The following is a 21,719-nucleotide window of genomic DNA, read 5'->3' on the forward strand; positions in this document are numbered from 1 at the left end:
GGGTCAAAAGACCCCTTACCTTTTTCAGGATTTTTCCCTCACCATACGCCTGCCGTCGATTCCGGTCCCGCTGGTCCCAGTCCAAAAACGGAGCCAAAAAACGAAAAAACCAAAAAACCCTCGGAGCTCCGTCCGAAAATTTAGGCCCCGGCTTGGGCCTAAACGGAGCTCCGGTCCGGCGCACGGCCCCGTTCCGTGCATGTGGCGTGCACCCCGACGGGAGCGCGCCCGCACGTTTTTCATAGCCCCGGCCATCTTCTTTTCATCTTCGGGCCTTGGAACAGGCCTCCCTCGCTCTTCGGCGCTCCTGGGCATGCAGAACAATGGCGCCCCCGGGAGAAGGAAAGCCCGCTCACCCCATCTGACCCAGGGACGTGCCCAAATGTCCCCGGGAGCTCAAAAATGACGGCGCCCTCCCTGCAGCGCTCCTATAGCGCGGCACTTCTTCATTCGGCCCCAAATTCCTCTCACCCGGGGACGTTTGAACTGTCCCCGGGTTTAAAAAACTCAACGCTGCTCCCTGCAGCGCTCCTCCTCACTTTCATGCCCCCGAGCAGCCCCAACATCCCGGAGCCCGAGGTGAGTTAAAAAAAATATCTATATATATTATTTTTTCCACTATTTTTAACCCCTTATTACACTAAAACACCAGTATACAATCTCGTAAGAAAACGGAACTCTCTACATAGAAACTACATGCTAGCATAATACTGTACCTTGCTCACGCATGCAAAACACAGACAGACCCTCAACCACAGACTAGTAATAGAGATGCGAACACAAAAATCTGAACTGGAATCTCAAGAAGTCAGACTCTGCACATATAGCAATATTAGAGAAATACAAATGGAAATGCAAGATATCAGAGATGCATGTTTCCCAAAGCTGATATGTTCCAATTGACAAATTCAAAATAAAAATACTTTTTTTTAACCTTTGTAGTCTGATCATTTTGCCATTCAATTTAGTCCAAGTGTCTCTTTTGCTTTTTTGTTTTTCCTGTCTTTCCAGAATCTCCTGTCCATTTGACATTTCTTTTCTCTCCATGTCCACCATCCAGCTTCTCTCTATGTCCCTATCTGTCCTGTCCAGAATCTCTCCTCTGTTCCTTTTTAATAACCCACTGTGTCCTTCTGATAAACATTTCCTCTCCTTACTATATGACCTTACTGTTCATCAACATGTTCCTTTTCCCACTCATTGTGCTGGTCATACAGGATTTAGTGTTGTCTCATAACTCTGGTTTGTTCTCCTAGACTAATTACACTTCCTCCCCCCTTCCTTGGTCTGATCATCACCTAATCATGTTTAATCTAACTCTAATCTAACTCTAATTAAATCAAAATGCGTTATCTTCAGTGCTACTTGGTTCCTCCTTTCTTGACTTTAAATCTACTGACCCTTCTTCCATTCCACCTTTGGCTTTTTTTCTTCCAACTGATTTTGAGAATCTAACTTTAATGCAATACCACTTTATCTCTCATTCTGAATATGAACTCTTTATACTTGACTGCTTAATCTACTCTGTCAATCATGAACTTTAATGTAATACCACGTATCTCTCGCTCCGGAAATGGCGATCGCCATGACGTGATAATGTAAGCCACATTGAGCCTGCAAATAGGTGGGAAAATGTGAGATACAAATGCAACAAATAAATAAATAACGGCCAAATCAGAAACCTGGGACACTGTTTTTCATACTACTGTCAGTTCTTTTGTTCCTTATCATGCTGTAATGCCACCTCATCTATGGTAACTTACCTCTCACAAGATGTCAGCTCCGCCATGCTGAGAGAGCTTAGCACAAATCCTGTTCCCCTTCTAGTAATTTATGCTATCATCAATCTTTGACTCTTTACCGCAATCAACTAAAAAGGGTCCACAAGGACTATTATTCTAATCCTGTTCGTAATTCACCTAATCAGCCTCAGACCTTATTTCGGTTACTCGAAAAATCTCTCCTCTCAGTCCCCTTCACTCTGTTCCTGCTTCTCTGTTAGCAGAGAATTTCACATTTACATTTGAACCAAAAACCCTTACTATTTGTAAATCTGTCTCTCCAACTGCACTCTAGTAGCTCTTCTGGGCTATCTTCCTCTATTACCTCTTCTCCTCGTTAACTTCCCCTCTGCCTCTGTTATGTCCCAGAACTATTCTGAATTCGATTTAGTCTAACTCAATTTGCCTTCGCTTTCTGAACTTAATAGAGTTTTTGCATCTCTTAGTAAGACTCAATGCTCTCTGGGTGATGGGTTCCCCGTTCTTGGATTGGTATCTCTAAACATGGTCCTCTTTCCTTTTATTCTTTCTCCGGTAAAAAAAATAGTTTATCTACAGGGTCTATCCTGATCTTGCAAAGTTTATTAGTATTCATTCACCCAGTGGTCTGAAGAAACCTCCCTTAATACGGCTTGGCCCCTACTATTACAGACCCAATTTCTTTATGTTCCATTTCTTCCTCAAAATTTGTGGAAAATATTGTTTTTCTGCATTAGCAGATCATACTGACGGCTCATCAAGTGTTTGAGGTTCTATGCCAGTCTGCGGCTTGAGGGTACTATATTTATGCTGCTGCCGATATTCTTCTGGTGTTTCTGTTTCAAGATCCCTTATCACCCAATCTTTTGTCTGTTCAATCTTGCTTGGATTCTATTGATTTGTGAATATCATCTAACCACCTGTACTAAACCCTTCCTATCAGTAGCACTATGGGTTACGGGAAGTACTTCATATCCTTCACTATCTTCATCTATTCAGGATGTTCTTCTTAAATTGGTTGATTCTCTTAGGTATCTGGGTGTTATTCTAGATTATCAACTTTCTTTAGCCAGTCAAATCTCTTCCGTAGTACGCTCTTGTTTTTCTTCCTTACAATCTATTAGAACTATACGTTCATTTCTTGACACAGACGCCTGTGCTATTTTACTTCACACTTTTAATAGCATCTAAGATTACTGCAATAGCACCGTCTCACCCCCTAGCATCAGTAGGCCCTCCCCGTGCCTACTTTAACAAGCCCTGGTAGTCCAGTGGCCTTTTTGGGGACAGGAAAGAACCTCACTCTTTCATGCCTGCTCCCACAGCCACTGCGGCTTTAAAATGACTGCTGAGACTTCCCACAGCAGCCTTGCTATGCAATATGATTCTTAAATTCCGCTAAGTTCAAAAGAGATTCTAAGTGGATTTCAAATAATAAGTCTTCATGAGAATTTAATACATTTACACTAAAAATAAAAAACATCTCTCATCAATTGCACATCTCATACATTAATTACAGTTGAATATCTAATATATTGAAACTAAAAAGCATCTTTCTCATCAACTACAGTTTTAGGAAGTTTCTCAGAAACTAAAAAACATCTTTCTCATCAAAAAAGACTAATGCTTTCCTGAAGGAATAGTACTGTGTTATTCTCCAAATTTCTAAAGGCAGTCCGTTCCAAAGCTTAACTCTCTGATGTAAAAAGGAACACTCTAGCAATGGTTTCTTCTGAACACCCTTAAAAGATGGATAATTTAATTTCAAACAGGGTTCCAATCTACCTGAGGAAAAAGATGATGGGAAATCTAAATAATTAGTCTACCAGATCCATCTCCATACAGCATTTTGTACATCATACATGCTTGCTTAAACTTCAGCCTTAAAGAGACAGAAAGCCAATGTAGCTCCTTCAACAGCGGGGATGCTCTTTCATACTTTCCCAGGCTGTAAATCAATCTTGCTGCGGTATTCTGCAGAAATTGAAATTTTGTAACAGTTTTTTAGTAAGACCCCCAAATAGCAAGTTACAATAATCTAAGTATTGAATCAGGATTGCCTGTGCCACTGTTTTAACCTTATCCGGGTGTAATTTAGATCAAATTGCTTTCAGCTGCCGTAATCGGTAAAACTTTTTTTTGATAAAGCTTTCACATGTGATTCAAAACTTAAGCCTGAATCAACCATGACTCCCAACACTTTTGAGTGGTCCTCAATCAGTAGTTTCTCACCTGTACCCAATTCCAAACATTTAGCTGTCAGCTTCTCATAATCTCCAAACAACCTTAGTCTTTAGTCTATTCAATTTCAGAAAATTAGCTTTAGCCCAGTTATCGGTTTTGATGACAATCTCCCTTAAGAAAGTCATAGTATCTTCACACTTTTCTTGAGCTTCAAGGTGGACAGAACTGTTCCCACTGTACTTAGATAGATGTTGAACAAAGAAGGTGACAGTGGTGACCCTTGAGGAACTCTGCAATCTGCATTCCACTGCAAGGATTTCTTAGAATCCTTTCTTACACTGTATATATTCCTCTGTAAAAACTCACTAAACCATTTCAAAACAGTACCACTCACTCCAATCTGACTAGGCCTATTCAACAGTTGATCATGGTTCACCACATCAAAGGTGGCTGATATATCGAACTGTAGCGAGACTGCCACGGTAGGTCCCAGCAGCCATATTGAGATTGGCACCGGCATAAGCAAGAGCAATCTTGATATGGCTGCCGGCACCTCCCATGGCAGTCTTGCGAGGCTGCTGCTAGAAGTTTCGGCAGTCATTTTAAAGCAGCAGCGGCAATGGGCAGAAAAGCAGGAAGGAAAGAGTGGGGTTCCTTCCTGCCTCTGAAGAGGCCACTAGAACACCAAGGCTTGCTAAGGTAGGCCAGGAGAGGGTGGGGGTGGGGGGCATTTTGGTTTCAGCAGAAAATGTCCTCAGATTTTGGGTCGGTTTTGGTGCCAAATCTGAATCCAAAACTGAATTTTGGTCAGCTTCTACTCATGGTCTGGTAGAACTCCCTCTCTCCATCTATGGGTTCGCGTGTCTCTCTTCCCATCCCCATCCCATCCCTCAAACTGGTCTCCGTCTTCTCCCTCCCTCAGTCTTGTATCTCACTCTCCCATCTTGTGCTCCCATATCCAGCAGGTCCTGCATATTTCCATCTCCCTCCACCCTCCCCCCCAGTTCCAGTATATCTCCATCTCTTTCCCTCCCTCCCCCCAGGTCCAGCAAATCTCCTTCTCCCTCCCAGGTCCCCTCCCCCATTATCTCCATCTTCCTCCATAGTCCCCCCTCCCAGTTCCAGCACATCTCTATCTCTTTCCACAGTCCCCCCTCCGTTCCTGCACATCTCCACCCTCCTCCAGTTCTCCCCCTCCCTAAGTCCAGTACACCACCATCTCTCTCCAGTTCCAACCCCCCTTTCTACTCCAGTATATCTCCATCTCCCTCTTTCTCCCCGGTTCAACATCTCTCTTTCTCCCAATGACCCTCAGTCACGTTTCTGTCCCTCATCTCCCTCCTACAGGTCCTTTAAACTTGCCTCAATTGCTGACAGTGGCAGTGATTAAGGCAGACTGCTCTGCCTAGCATCAGGGCCTCCATGCTACCAATCCTATGGCAAAACGTTGCTTCTCCATGTCTATCTGAATAGCAGACTATGGAATTTTCCTCCAGGAACATGTCCAAACCTTTTTTAAACCCAGATATGCTAACCGCTGTTACCACATCCTCCGGCAAAGAGTTCCAGAGCTTAACTATTCATTGAATGAAAAAATATTTCCTCTTATTTGTTTTGAAAGTATTTCCATGTAACTTCCTTGAGGGTTCCTTAGTCCTTGTACATTTGGAATGAATAAAAAATTGATTTACTTCTACTCGTTCAACACCACTCAGGATTCTGTAAACCTCAATCATATCTCCCACTCAGGATTTTGTAAACCTCAGTCATATCTCCCCTTATCCGTCTCTTTTCCAAGCTGAAGAGCCCTAATCTCTTTAGCCTTTCCTCATATGAGAGGAGTTCCACCCCCTTTATCATTTTGGTCACTCTTCTTTGAAGCTTTTCTAATTCCGCTATATCTTTTTTGAGATACGGTGACCAGAACTGAACACAATACTCAAGGTGAGGTCATACAATGGAGCAATATAAAGGCATTATAGTATTTTTGGTCTTATTCACCATCTCTTTCCTAATAATTCCTAGCATCCTGTTTGCTTTTTGGCTGCCATCACACACTGAACAGATTTCAGCGTATTATCTACAACGAAACCTAGATCTTTTTCTTGGTTGCTGACCCCCAAGGTGGACCCTAGCATCAGGTAACTATGATTCGGATTATTGTTTCCAATGTGCATCACCTTGCATTTGACCACATTAAATTTCATTTGCCATTTGGATACTCAGTCTTCCAATTTCCTAAGGTCTTCCTGCAATATTTCACAGTCTGCACGAGTTTTAACAACCTTGAATAGTTTTGTGTCATCTGCAAATTTAATCACCTCACTCGTTCTGATTTCCATATCATTTATAAATATGTTAAATAGCACCAGTCCCAGTACTAATCCCTGTGGCACTCCACTGTTCACCCTCCTCCATTGAGAGAAATGACCATTTAACCCTACCCTCTGTTTTCTATCCAATAACCAATTCCTAATCCAAACAAAACATTGAAAAACTTGGATCAGAGGCTGGTGTCTCTTACCTTCTTGGCTGTTGAAATGATTCTCCATAGAGTTAGGGTCACTGCTGAGGGACTCCAGGTGGTATCGGAGGGACTCAAGTTCTTCCTCCAGGTTTGGACGATCTGGGTCGAAGAGGTTACTTTCCTCTACCACTTCATTGATTCGCTCTAGCAGTTGAGTAACCCTGGGTAGGAGGAGAAGAGAAGGGTGTAATCACAAAAAGCCTATATAAAAAATTCAAATAGATCATCTTCCAAATGAAGATTCATTGGAGACCAAAGAGGAACATTTGGTGAGCAACTTCTCTTATCATATCTTCTATAAAGTCAATCATCAGTCCTCTATTGAGACATCAAAAGCCACAATAGGCAGGGCTAGGTTGTGTGCATCTTGTGGTTAATGCTAATAAGTACTCTGTCACCTTAAACATACAGAATGAGACATGTGGAGGGGCATAATCGAACGGGGACAACCATCTCTAAGGGTGCCCATCTCTAAGGACAGCGCTGTGAAAGGGTGGGGAAGCCCGTATTATTGAAACAAGATGGGCGTCCATCTTTCGTTTTGATAATACAGTCGGGGACGCCCAAATCTCAGCATTTAGGTCGACCTTAAAGATGGTCGACCTAAATGTTGAGATCGCCAACCTTAGAGATGGGCGACCTCGGTTTTCACCGATAATGGAAACCACAAACGCCCATCTCAAAAACAACCAAATCCAAGGCATTGGGTCATGGGAGGAGCCAGCATTCGTACTGCACTGGTCCCCCTGACATGCCAGGACACCAACCGGGCACCCTAGGGGGCACTGCAGTGGACTTCCTAAATTGTTCCCAAGTCCATAGCTCCCGTCCCTGTGTGCTGAGCCCCCCAAAACCCACTCCCCCAACTGTACACCACTACCATAGCCCTTATGGGAGCACCTACATGTGGGTACAGTGAGTTTTGGGGGGGGGGTTGGAGGGCTCAACATTTACCACCACAAGTGTAAGAGTAGGGGGGATGGGCCTGGGTCCGGCTGCCTGAACTGCACTGCACCCACGGACCTGCATACTGCTGTGATGGAGCTGAGTACGACATTTGGGCTGGCCAGAGCCTGGAAATCAATGTTTTTTTTAATTTTTTAGGGTGGGAGGGGGTTGGTGACCACTGGGGGAGTAAGGGGAGGTCATCCCTGATTCCTTCCAGTGGTTTATCTGGTCAGTTCGGGCACCTTTTCGAGGCTTGGTCGTGAAACAAAATGGACCAAGTCGGCCAAATGCTCGTCAAGGACACCCTTCTTTTTCCATTATCGGCCGAGGACACCCATCTCTTAAGCACCCCCCCTGTCCCGCCTTTGGTACACTGCCAACACGCCCCCGGGAACTTTGGTCTCCCCGTGATGGAATGCAGTTGAGGGCGCCAAATCGGCTTTCCATTATGCCGATTGGGCAACCCTGAGAGAAGGTCGCCCATTTCCTGATTTGTGTCGGAAGATGGGCATCCTTCTCTTTCGAAAATTCACCTGTTAGAGTTACTGCCAAAAGCATTACCTTGTTATAATACACTAAAGACATAAGTTTATAATAGGGCATCTACGAGAAAAGTCCAAAAAAGATGTCTATTATTAGTCTGTTTTACAAAGGCAACATAAGCACCTATGTGCCTTTATGAAATAGGCACCCAGAACCAGCCCTAACAGTGTGCAAATTCATAATGCACATATTTACATCTGTTCCAAAGATGGTTTAAATTGTGCTGTATTGTAAGCTGTGGTTTTATAAAATAAAGTGTATATTGCAACTCTGCTCCACCCAAAGTACACCCCCCAGGAATGCCCACACACGGGGCACACATAAAAGAATGTGCAGTCTTTTGGTGCATATAGTTTTTTGCATGAAGTATATGGCTACACCAAATTCATGACAGGCCTTTATACAAGGAAAACATTTATAAAATTACCCCAAACTGTACGATTGTAGGTGCTTTCTAATAAATGTGTTCACATTTTATTGTTAAAAAGTGCTGTGAGGAAAAGTTCCCACACTGGGTGCAGTGGAATTGTTTAAAGGACTTTTCATTGACCAAGCAGACACTACACCAGAATTTGGCCTAGTGGTTAGGGTGGTGGACTTTGGTCCTGAGGAACTGAGTTCGATTCCCACTTCAGGCACAGGCAGCTCCTTGTGACTCTGGGCAAGTCACTTAACCCTCCATTGCCCCATGTAAGCCGCATTGAGCCTGCCATGAGTGGGAAAGCGCGGGGTACAAATGTAACAAAATAAAGGTATGTCTCTAAATCACAGCAACATACCAGCACATAATGATCTTCCGATTCACCTATTCCACATGGTTGCCCCTTGTCTACTGTGGCACTGCACACTTTACTAGACCTCCAGCCATGTCTCTTCATTGTCTTCTTTATCTGTCCCAGAAATGTTTGCATTCCACAGCACCTCCTTTGCTGGTAGTAATTCCAGACATTAAGTAAGTCCTACACTAAGGACTCTGATCTGATTGGCTGAATTGTAAGTAACCTGTGTTTCCTAGATTTTCAGGATTCCTTCCCTATCACAATTTTAAAGGAACGTTTGCTAAAAAAGGAGTGGATTCATCCCAAATTTCACCCTTCCAAATCCAAGCTTCCTAGCCTCTGAAACAGAACATGCTGGTCACCCTATCAAATGCTGCTGATAGGTTGAATAAGACCAATAACACCAACCTTTTCAATCCATCATCAGCCTAAGAACAATCAACACTTTCAGTAGACTTGTCAATATACCACCATAATTTCACAAAGTGCATCTTACTAGTACTGTTTCCATACTAAAGCCAGGCCTGAATCCAGACTGCGCTGTATCTATAAGAGTGATGTATTTTCAGGAAATTCTATAGCTCAGAGATCGCTATTGATTCTGTCACTTTTGCTATGTTTGGTAAATTAGAAATTAGGTGATAGCACATATGGTTGTAATCCTGATCCTCTTTCCTTCAAAGCAAGCCTACCACTGCCATAGCCATTCTTCTCGAGAACAAACCTCAACAAATGGAAAACTGATCATAAAGACCAGTCTTTCTCTTTATTTAAAATGTATACAACCCACCATTACCAACATTACAATATGTTCACAATGGTTTACATTTTAAACAATCATAAAAAAACATAAAACAATAGACAATCCCCCCCCCCCCCCCCCGGATATTCAGCGATATTTAACTGGTGACAATGGCCGCTTTCTCCGTCTGAATATTCACAGTTAGTGCTTAGTGGCTAACTGCCTATATTTGCGATCTAGCCGGTTAGCGCCAATATTCAGTGCTAGGTTTAGAAGTTAACACATGATGCATAAATGACCGTCCCTATCATTAACCGCTAGGTACTGAATATTGGCTTAACTGGTTTAATTCCGGCAGCCAAAAATGAAACTAGAAAAATCAATGCCGATGGCTGGATACGGTGCGGCATTGAATTTCTAGGTTCACACCAGCAGCAAGCTTTAACTGTGCACATGCTGCTGGCTGAATATCAGCCCCACACAGACATGATTACATCATCTCAGTATAAACTGTGTCAATTAGTTTCCTCTCTCCCAGTCAGGCCGTGCCAATACGGTAAGCGAGGTAAGCATGGCAGGGGGGCGCAAGTCATTTGGGGGACGCCGCCGCACCATGCTTACCTCCTCACCCTCCCACTCCCATTGCCCAACTGCCGGCGCTCTCTTCTCTCCTGCAGCAAGATCCCTTTTTCTTTTTTTAATACTTTTAATTTTACCTCCGTCCGGCAGCGCAGCGTCAGTGCAGGAGGCGGCGCTCCCGGTCTAGCCTTCCCCTTCGCTCATGTTCCGCCTTCTTCTGACGTCATTTCCTTGACGTCAGAAGAAGGCGGAACATGAGCGAAGGGGAAGGCTAGACACGTCGGGAGCGCCGCCTCCTGCACTGACGCTGTGCTGCCGGGTGGTCACGGAGGTAAAATTAAAAGAAAAAAAAAAAAAAGAAAGGGAATAGTTGCCAGAGTGCAGGGGAGAGAGAGGAGCATGCAAGGGCAGGGTTCATGGAAGGGAGAGAGAGGAATTGCTGGATAGGGTCAGGGATGAATGGAGGGGGCAAGGGACAGATGGGCATGGATTGATGGGAGGGTAGGGCTCAGGGAGAGAGGGGAATTGTTGGATAGGATTGAATGGAGGGGCGGGGACAGATGGGCATGGATGGATATGGATTGCAGGGCAGGGCTCAGGGAGAGAGGGGGAATTGCTGGATAGGGTGAAGGAGGGGGGGCCCAGGGACAGAGGAGCATGGATGGGCATGGATTGGGAGAGCTGGCTCAGGGAGAGAGGAGAAATGCTGGACATAAAGGGAGGAAGAGAGATGAAGGAGATGAAATGAGGGAAAAGGAAAAGAGGGAGAAAAATTGCTGGATAGGGTCAAGGATGAATGGAGGGGGCAAGGGACAGAATGGGCATGGATTGATGTGGAGGGGTAGGGCTCAGGGATGAGAAGGGAATTGCTGGATAGGGATGAATGGAGGGGGCAGGGGACAGATGGGCATGGATGGATATGGACTGCAGGGCAGGGCTCAGGGAGAGAGGAGAAACTGCTGGACATAAAGGGGAGGGAAGAGAGATGAAGGAGATGAAATGAGGGAAAAGGAAAGAGGAGAAAATTGCATATGGATGAAGAAAATAGGCAGAAGTTGAGGACCAGAAATGAAGAAGGAAAGGAGGAAAGGAAAGAAATAAATGGAGCCCTGGAAACGGAGTTAAGAGGACAGATAGCCGCAGAATCAGATACTGGCCAGCATGATCAGAAAAAGAAAGTCACCAGACAACAAAAGGTAGAAAAAAAATCATTTTATTTTCATTTTAGCGTTGGAATATGTCCACTTTGAGAATTTACATCTGCTATCTTATTTTGCAATGTATAGCAATTTGTTTCTAAGAATATTGCTGACAATTCCTGTCAGTGTGGTAAGTGGTGAGCGATCATTTTCACCGGGGGGGGCCGGGGGCGGCACCAACTGATAGTCTGCAGGGGGGGCGCCAGAGACCCTTGGCACGGCCCTGCTCCCAGTGCCATTATCATGGGAATAACCAGATTTTGAGTAACTTAAGGAACCATTTAACATCCCCTCTATCCAAATCTCCTTGAGAAACCCATTCCAACAAAATGGGGCCATAATTAAAGCATTCTATGCCTCGACCTCTCTCACCTCACCTCATGAACTGTTGGAACTACCAAATGAATATCTAAACTTGATCACAAACATTGTCTTGGCATATACTTTCTTAATTGTTCCTCCAAATACTTTGGGAGATTTTTCCATAGGGCACTAAACATCAAAACAAGTACCTTAAATTTAATTCTCTAATGGATTGTAAAATCCTGTTCCAAGTTACTCCTAGCAAATGCTTTGTTCAACTGTACCCTTCTACTAATCTTTTTTGGGAGACCCAATAATACACCTAACACTAGATCTTGTCCATCCTAACTCTCTTATTCCTAACTTCCTTCCTGGTCATACATTCAAACTAAGATAGAAACAGATTACATCCCTGTAAACATCCCTTTCCCATCCTCATTTCTCTACATTGCAAAGGTTAGCCAGTGATTTATTGGAATCCATAACTTCTCTGTGGTATCTCTTACAAATGCAACTCCTGGGAGGTCACTTGTGCTCAGCTAACGAGCGGTGTGTATGGGATGAGCTCTTAGGCCCTCAGCAGTAAATCCATCCTTCGAGCTTGAATTTTCAGTTTGAAAAGTAGCCAGTTTGTTCAGGAACATTTCCAACCTTGCAAGATACCTTCATTAGCAACTTTTATTAGTGCGATGACTTCAAAAACCACTGAGGAAAGAAAAGGCAAAAAGCTGTGCTCCAGATTCTAAGATGGTGGAGGTAGAGCTGGGAGGTGTGCCATCTGTTAATTTGGCTAAAATAGGTCACACAAGTAAAAATGACAATAGAAGCCACCATGGGTGCCCAACTACAAAAAATATTGGGCTAAAATTGACCACCCATGATGAACATATGGAACAGCTGAGCTCCAACTTTGCTCTACCAGCAAAGAGCGTCAGATTTGGAGGGCCACGCACAACAGGTCATGGAATACAAAGCCCATATGAAAAATTAAAATATAACAGTTGGAAGACAAAAATGACAGCTGGAAAATCAATCCCCTCGGTGCAATCTTCAGTTGGCTCCCTGAGTCCATTCTAGGTGGTAAACTCCGCAGGTTCCTAAAATCGTGGCTAGATACAAAAACTTTGGTTACAATCAAAGGTGGGTCCTGTGCAGATAGAGCAGGCACAATCATCAATTAGGACCTTGTCGACGTGCAGCTTCTCATTCAAGGGTGGTAATATTTAAATTTACACTCATACACACATTTTTGAATTACACTCATAAAATGGAAATACGATGAGCAATTAGGATCAAGGGTCCATTGAGTTATGATAACAAAAAAAAATCTTATGCTTTTAAGATTTTTCAGCAAAAGTAGCAGTGCAGAAGGAATTGCCTTTACACAAAAATTAACTGAACCCCAGATGCCAGACTCTGCATACAATGCAACACCACAGAAACAGAAAATGTCCCCTAGTACCTGTGCAAAAATATAAAGACAGCAGATGTAAATTTGAAAAAACTAACAAATACCAATCACCACTTTACAAATTAACAAATAGAAATAAAAGAAATACTGAAAATAAAATAATACCATTTTATTGGACTAATACATTTAGCTTCCAGAGGCCAAAATCTCCTTCCTCAGGTCAATACAGTATAGTGCTGTTACAGTATCCTATCCTGACCTGAGGAAGGGGGTTTTGTTCTTTGAAAGTTAAGTCAAAATGTATTAAAATTAGTCCAATAAAAAGATTACCTTATTTACATGTTCTATTTATAAACATTTATTAACACAGCTACAAAACTATATTCTAAAGCAAAAAAATAAAAATATATATTTTATTTACAGTTTGTTGTCTCTGGTTTCTGCTTTCCTCATCTTCTTTTCACTTTCTTCCTTCCATCCAGCATCTGTCTTCGCTCTCTCTCTGCCATCCACTGTCTGCCCTCTCTCTCTGCCCCTTCCATCCACTGTCTGCCCTCTCTCTCCCTTCCATCCACATCTGCCCTCTATCTCTGCCCCTTCCATCCATTTGCCCCAGTCTGCTCTCTTTCTCTCTCCCCCTTCCACCCACCATCTGCCCTTTCCTCCCTGCCCCTTCAATCCTTCTGCCCTCCCTCCCTCCCAGGGTCTGCCCTCCCTCACGCTCCCCCTTCCATCCAGGGTCTGTCCCCTCTCTCTCTCTGGCCCCTCTTTCAGCCCCCTTATTGCCACCTGTCCCTAGTTCCAGCCCCAGCCCACATTTCCCACATGCCTCCTTTCAGCCCCACTATCCCACCAGTCCCCAGCCCTTTTCTCCCATCAGACCCAAGCTTCAGCCCCAGCCACTTCTCACTGTCCCCTTTTCAGCCCCTAGTTTCACACCCAGCCCTTTTCTCTCACCAGTCCCGAGCTTCAGCCCCAGCCAGTTCTCCCTGTCCCCTTTAAAGCCCCAGTCCCCACAGTTTCAGCCCTTACCCCTTTTCAGACCCCAGTTCCAGTACTAACCCCCTTATCCCAACTACCCTCCTTTTCAGCCCCCAGTTCCAGCCCTCTTCATCCACCACATGCCTTGCATCCCCCCTTTTCAGCCCCAGACCCATTCTCCCACATGCCCCAGGCATGGACCCATTTTCCCTCCTGCCCAATTGTCAGACCCCAGTTCCAGCTTCAGACCCTTCTCCCCTCTGAGCACCCCCACCCCTCCCCTCCCCTCCCCTATGCCCTTCTCCCCTCTGAGTACCTCTCTGAGCTCCCCCACCCTCCCCAATCCCCTTCTCCCCTCTGAGCTCCCCCTCTCCCATCTGAGCCCCCTCTGGGCTCCCCCACCCCTCCCCAATCCCCTTCTCCCCTCTCAGCTCCCCCTCTCCCATCTGAGCCCCCTCTGAGCACCCCCACTCCTCCCCAATCCCCTTCTTCCCTCTGGGCTCCCCCTCTCCCATCTGAGCACCCCCACCCCTCTCCCATCTTAGCACCCCCACCCCTCCCCAATCCCCTTCTCCCCTCTGGGCTCCCCCACCCCTCCCCAATCCCATTCTCACCCTCTGAGCTCCCCCTCTCCCATCTGAGCCCCCTCTGGGCTCCCCCACCCCTTCCCAATCCCCTTCTCCTATCTGAGCCCCTCTCCCCCTGACCCGGTCCCGTCGTCTCCCCTCCGTCCAGGCTGACAGGCCCTCTTCTCCTGCCACCACCCTACCTGTTTTAAAAAAATCCATTCAGCGATGCAGGCAGCGCTTCGCGTCTGCCCTGTGTGTGCTATAAAAGCTGAAAATCGCCTCGCTGGCGTAGGGCCTTCCCTCGCAATGTCCCCGCCCTCGAGGAAATAGGAAGTTACCTCAGAAGAGGACGGGACATCGAGAGGGAAGACCCGACACCAGCGAGGCTATTTTCAGCTTTTACAGCACACACAGGGCAGACGCGAAGCGCTGCCTGCCTGCGTTGCTGTGATGGATTTTTTTTAAAACAGGAAAAGTGTGGCAGGAGACGACGGAGCACCCCTCCATACGCTGACACCCGGGGCGGACCGCCCCCACCGCCCCGCCCTTGCTAAGCCACTGACTCTCAGAGGTTTTTCTAATGGGCTCCTGTACAGATAAGAACATAAGAACAGCCATACTGGGTCAGACCAGTGGTCCATCTATCCCAGTATCCTGCTTCCAACATTGGCCAATCCAGGTCACAAGTACCTGGCAGAAACCCAGATAGTAGCAACATTCCATGCTACCAATCCCAGAGCATGCTCAGGGCCGCCGAGCAGGGGGGGGACAGGGGGGACAAAATTCCCGGGGCCTCCGGGGGGGGGGGGGGGAACCCGGCGCCGCCGCCGCAGTCTAGTCCACCCACCCTCTGTCACTTCCCTGGCATTGAGCTTAAGGCCTCACCTTCGAAAGCGCAGCAAGCAGCGGCAGACCACTCCTTCCTTCCATGTCCCACCCTCGCCTGCATAACTTCCGCGAGGGTGGGACACGGAAGGAAGGAGTGGTCTGCCGCTGCTTGCTGCGCTTTCGAAGGTGAGGCGCTTAAGGTCAGTGCAGAGGGCCCGGGGTGGAGAGAGGGCCCGGTGGCAGGTGGGCCCGGCGACCTCGGGTGGGGGGAGCCCCGGGGGCGGCCTTGTCCGGGGCCTGGCCCAGTCTCTCGGCGGCCCTGAGCATGCAGTGGCTTCCCCCATGTCTGTCTCAATAGCAGACTATGAACTTTTCCTCCAAACCTTTTTTAAACCCAGATACGCTAACCACTGTCACCACATCCTCTGGCAGCAAGCTCCAGAATTTAACTATTCATTGAGTGAAAAATATTTCCTCCTATTTGTTTTAAAAAGTATTTCCATGTAACTTCATTGAGTGTCTCCTAGTTAGAGTAAAACATTGATTCACATCTACTCGTTCTACACCACTCAGGATTTTGTAGACCTCAATCATATCTCCCCTCAGCTGTCTCTTTTCCAAGTTGAAGAGCCCTAGCCTCTTAGCCTTTCTTCATATGAGAGGAGTTCCATTCCCTTTATTATTCTGGTTGCTCTTCTTTTAATCTTTCTAATTCCACTATATCTTTTTGAGATATGGTTACCAAAATTGAACACAGTACTCAAGGAGAGGTTGCACCATGGAGCGATACAGATTCATTATAATATTCTTGGGCTTATTTGCCATCCCATTCCTAATAAAGAGATCAGTCGGTAGGATGCCAGTCAAAGGGAGTCTTTATCTGGCTTTAGTAGCACTATGATCTAGGCTAAATGTAACAAATCAGGCAATTCTTCTCTTTCATAATGGAATTAAACATGGATACCAGGGCAGGCATGATGGTGTCTAAAAATTTTTATATAACTCAACTCGAAAGCCATCAGGCCCTGGAGGTTTATATAGTGCATTCTGCCCCAAAGACAAGTTCAACTCATCTAGAGAAAGTGGCGCATTTATCTGTAATCTTGGGAACATCTATACTGTTCAAGTACACTGTATTACATGGAGGGGCATTTTCGAAAGAAACGTCTAAGTTGGAATTTGGACGTCTTTGTAAAACGTCCAAATTCGGAGGCGGGGAAAGGTTATTTTCAAAAAAGATGGACATCCATCTTTTGTGTTCAAAAATACCATGAACGTCCTTGGATTTGGACGTTTTGCAATATGGACGTCTCTGATTTTCGGAGATTTTCGAACACAAAGACGTCCAAGTCTAAAACATCCAAAGTCAACCATTTGGACGTGGGAGGAGCCAGCATTTGTAGTAGACTGGTTCCCCTGACATGTCAGGATAGCAATCAGGCACCCTAGGGGCATTGCAGTGGACTTCGTAAAATACTCCCAGGTACACAGCTCCCTTACCTTGTGTGCTGAGCCCCTCAAACCCACTACCCCCAACTGTACACCACTACCATAGCCCTTACAGGTGAGGGGGGCACCTATATGTGGGTACAGAGGGTTTCTGGTGGGTTTTGGAGGGCTCACTGTTTCCTCCACAAGTGTAACAAGTAGGGGGGGTATGGGCCTGGGTCCACCTGTCTGAAGTGCACTGCACCTACTACTAAACTACTCCAGGGACTTGCATGCACTGTAATGGACCTGAATATGACATCTGAGGTTGGCATAGAGGCGGCAAGTAATGTTGTTCATCACAATTTTGGGGTTGGGAGGGGGTTAGTGACCACTGGGGGAGTAAGGGGCTGTCATCCCCGATTCCTTCCAATGGTCACCTGGTCATTTCGGGCACCTTTTTGTGCCTTATTCGTATAAAACAGGTCTAGCTAAAACGTCCAAGTTTTAGTCCTAGACATCTTTGCTTTGTTCCATTATTGGCTCAAAGACGTCCAAGTCTTAGGAATGCCCAAGTCCCGCATCAAACATGGCTCCGATACGCCCCCTTGAATTTGGACATCCTTGCGATGGACTTCTGACAAAGACGTACAAAAGTGCGGTTTCGATTAGACCGATTTGGACGTCTCTGTGAGAAGGACGTCCAGTGCCTGATTTATGTCATTTTTAGATGTCCATCTCTTTCGAAAATGAGCCTGGCTAGTGTATCTCCCCAGGGTTTATCATATAAATGTCCTTGTGGTTCTTTAGAAAGTGTATCTGTTTTTGACATTTTCTTATATATTTATATATTTTTATTGTACACAACTTCTTTATATATTACTTATTCATTAGGATCCTAGCATTTTTTGTGCTCATCTTAACCATTGGTATGTACTAACATCAATATGTTGTTGTATTTTTCACGTAATCTTGGCTGTGGGATCACATTTTACACAATTTATATTTACAATTTTATTATCTGCGCCATCCACACATAAGCACTACATTTCACACAGGAAATGTCTTCTTTTTATATACACTTTCGTGTAGAGCTCACGTGATGTGTTGAGAGGAGCAGTAGCAGGAAAGCTCCTCTCTTATGCCGAAACCCTCCCCCACATCGCTTGTGAGTGCCGATCCGACCCCTGATACCGAGCAAGCACGATAAGAAGGATCCGCGAGTGCAGGACCATTTTGTCACGAGATTGGAGCCCACAATGCCACCAAAAAACGGAAAAAAAGAGGCGGACAAGCCCCGTGTTTTCGAAGCCCAAGATGGCGGCAGGTCCTTCGCTCGACGTACAAGAGGCGATGTTTCCTCCCCCACAACTCCAGCAACTAACGGAGGCTGTGAAATTAGCCCTACAACCAGACTTACAACAAGTATCAGGGCAACTTGCGGCAATGGAGAACCTGTTGGCAGACACGACGAGACGCCCAGGAGAATTAGAACAGCGAGTGTCCGCCACTGAAGTTGAGCAGGCCGGAAAGACAGCAGAGCTTGAAGAATTGAAACGGACGGTGCAAAAACAATCGCAGTTACTGGACGACCTCGAAAATTGGTCGCGAAGAGATAATCTCCGCATAGTAGGTATACCAGAAACAGTGCCAGAGCGCTCGCTATCCAGCATGCTAGAAAAATGGTTGCAGGCGGAATTTGCACTGTCCGACTGTATCGGAGCAGTTTGTCTAGAACGTGCCCATCGAGTAGGCAGGAAGAACAACACCGATCAGAGGCCTAGAGCGGTCATGGTTAAAGTTCATAACTTTGTCCACAAAATGGAAATCCTGAGAGGAGCACGAATGAAGCGCAACTCATTGACTTTTGAGGGATCTTCAGTCAAAATTTTCCAGGACTACTCTCTGGCCCTACAAGAAAGACAGCGGGCCTACGGGAGGGTGTGCCAAGCGCTTGTAGACTCTAGCCAAAAATGTATGCTAACATATCCGGCCACTCTGCAGATCAACCATCAGAGCAAATGGCATACCTTCTACTCTGCAAAGGAAGCACAAGACTGGATGGCTGAGAATTTAAACCTAAACTTAAACCTTAATAGCCACCAAAACAAGCCCAAGTAAATTAGAAGGCGAACTGAATCGTGAAGTATTGGAGTGTGGGAGTTTGCCAACTTCTATTGGAGGTATGGGGTAGATTAAGGAAAACAACATTGGTGGGGGAGGTGAAGACCCCACTTCATTGATCCCACTATCCTTCCTGTAGACATCAGAGGGGGGATAGAATGGAGATTGGAGGGAAAGAGAAGGGACTGGGAGAGGGGGAGAGGGGTAGGGAAAAACCTAGTCTCCAGAGGGATATGAAGATTACAAGAGTAGGAAACTCACCAGAAATGTCCACAGTAGGTTGTGTTGATAAGATGTGCTCTGTGCTGAGAGGGGAGGGCTGGGAGGGTAGCGACAATATCATACCCTTGGTCGAGGCTGGGCGCCCGAGGAGGCAACAGACAAAAGTCGGAGTGCACGCACCCATAGAAAAAATCCAGCATTAGGTCTATAAGGTTCGCCTCCTGGAATGTGGGAGGTATTTCCACCCTGATCAAGCGAACAAAAATTTTAGCGAGCCTTAAGCGCCACAAAGTTGACATAGGTTGCCTACAAGAGACCAGGCTCACAGCTGAGGAACATGATAAATTAAAGAGGCAGTGGGTAGGAGAAGTTCATGCAGTGTCGTCAGGAGATTGTAAAGCTGGGGTGGCAGTGCTGATTCGCAAGGGGTTGGCCACAAAGTCGGAGGTAGTAAAAGCAGACCCAAATGGCCGCTATATTTTGATACGCCTATGGGTGCAACAAAGAGACTTTCTAATATTGGGAGTATATGGGCCCAACACCTTTGATCCAAAGTTCTACCCAAACTTAGTATGGGTGTGCCTCCCATATAAATCTGCTCATCTCCTAGTGATGGGAGATTTCAATTTGGTGGCGGACCCTAGTGCGGATTGCTCAAATCCAGGGGCGGCTTAGAGAGGGGGGCCCAAGGCACATGCTCTCTCTTATTTTCAAAGAGCCCTCAACCTAATCGACACATGGCGCTGTTTACACCCAGGGGAACACGACTACACGCACCTGTCTACGACCCATGGAAAATACTCCAGAATAGATTATATCTTTATTGCCCAACCTGCCTTCCCCTGGGTGCTAGCATCTAAGATTGGACCGGAGGAGATAACGGATCATTCCCTGGTCTGGATTGATGTGAAGGTACCAACTTTTTACCAGCAAGCCCGCAATTGGTGATTCCCAGGTTATCTTTCACAAAATAGCGAATTCCAAGAACTCCTTAGACAAAAGTGGGAAGACAATCTTCATAATAATAGAGCGCACTTAGGCCAGCCTGAATTGCTGTGGAGCGCCGCCAAGACAATTGTAAGAGGCGAGATAATTGCCTACGTTCATGCAAAAAACAAAAAGCAGACGATAGCCATAGTGAGGCTAGAGTGAGATTTAAGGAAAGCAAACGCCCAATATATTAGGCATCCGACTGCAGAGACAAAAGAGCAGTTGAGAGCTATTCAAGTAACACTTAATGCGTTAATACATGAGAGAGGGCAAAAATATCTGGCCTCCCAGCTGCATAAGTTCCGTAGGTATGGAAATAGATCAGAAAAGATGCTAGCACAATTATTTACAGCATGGGGCCCCCGTCGCCCAATATTGGCACTTAAAGATGAGCAAGGGCACATCCAAAATAAGAGTGAAGAAATATCTCAGATCCTCAGCAAATTTTTTGCAACCTTATACAAAGCAGACAGGGACCCAGATGAAGAGCAGATAATAAAAGTTTTGGACGGGGCAGGGTTGCCGAAATTGACCGAGGGGGAACAAGAGGAACTGGAGGCACCCTTAGAGGCCAAGGAAATACAGGAGGTAATAAAATCACTGCCCATGGGGTCCGTGCCTGGACCAGATGGGTTTACTGGCGAATTTTATAAAGCACTGCCCACCTCCTTCATTTCAGTGATAAGTGCATTCTATGAACAGGTGATTGATACTGGCCGCCTCCCAAAACACGAAAACACCGCATCCATTACACTGATTGAAAAACCTGGGAAACCAGCCTACCAAGCAGACTCCTACAGACCCATTTCCCTGATTAATGTGGACCTAAAGATATTGGCCAAGATCCACTCCAACCGTCTAGCCAAGATATTGTCCAGGGTAATTGGAGAGGAACAAGTGGGATTTGTTAGGTCCAGCAGGCAGCTAGGAACGTCCGCAGACTACTATTTGCTATGGCAACAGCTCAAATATCTGAAACACCAGCCTCTTTGTACACCCTAGACGCCGAAAAGGCATTTGATCAGGTGGGGTGGAAATACCTGTTTACAGTCTTGCGATACATGGGTGTCGGGGGGTGGTTTTATAGTGCCATAGTTGCTCTGTATACAGAACCGAAGGTCTTAGTGTTAGTGAACGGAGTGAGCGCCCAACTCTTTGAAATTGCCAGAGGAACCAGACAGGGCTGCCCTTTGTCCCCGGCTCTGTTCATATTATCCCTAGAACCCTTATTGAGGGCTTTAAAGAAATAAGACGAAATTCCAGGGGTGCGGGTGGGGAGCGAAATCATAAAAACTCTAGCATTTGCAGATGACCTGCTGATTGCGACTAAGCGCCCGCAAGATTCTTTAACCCAGACATTATAACTTATAGAGGAATTTGGTCAACTTTCAGGCTTTACCCTAAACATCAAAAAGTCCCTGATTATGGAAGTGTACCCAGAAAAAGAGCGGCGGGGAGTCGTCTGCCCCCTGACAAGAGCAGACGATAAGATAAGATACTTGGGTACCACCATTCCACAGAACCTGACGCGACTGTACCAAGAGAACGTGGAACCTTTTTTGAGACAACTCGTACAAAACTACGACTCTGGGAGAATTATCC

At 45.8% G+C, this 21,719-nt stretch overlaps 1 protein-coding gene across 1 annotated transcript in view; it reads right to left on the reverse strand.

Annotated features, from left to right (window-relative positions):
- The window catches only part of ABCA2 (ATP binding cassette subfamily A member 2), a 689,232-nt gene that overhangs the window by 443,089 nt on the left and 224,424 nt on the right, over positions 1–21,719 (reverse strand). The window contains exon 5 of the mRNA XM_030206813.1: positions 6,469–6,632. Coding sequence (XP_030062673.1) covers positions 6,469–6,632 — 164 coding nt within the window. The remainder of the gene's footprint in view (positions 1–6,468; positions 6,633–21,719) is intronic.

This window comes from Microcaecilia unicolor, chromosome 6 (genome assembly GCF_901765095.1).
Source record: "Microcaecilia unicolor chromosome 6, aMicUni1.1, whole genome shotgun sequence".
In the NCBI taxonomy this organism is placed as follows: domain Eukaryota; kingdom Metazoa; phylum Chordata; class Amphibia; order Gymnophiona; family Siphonopidae; genus Microcaecilia; species Microcaecilia unicolor.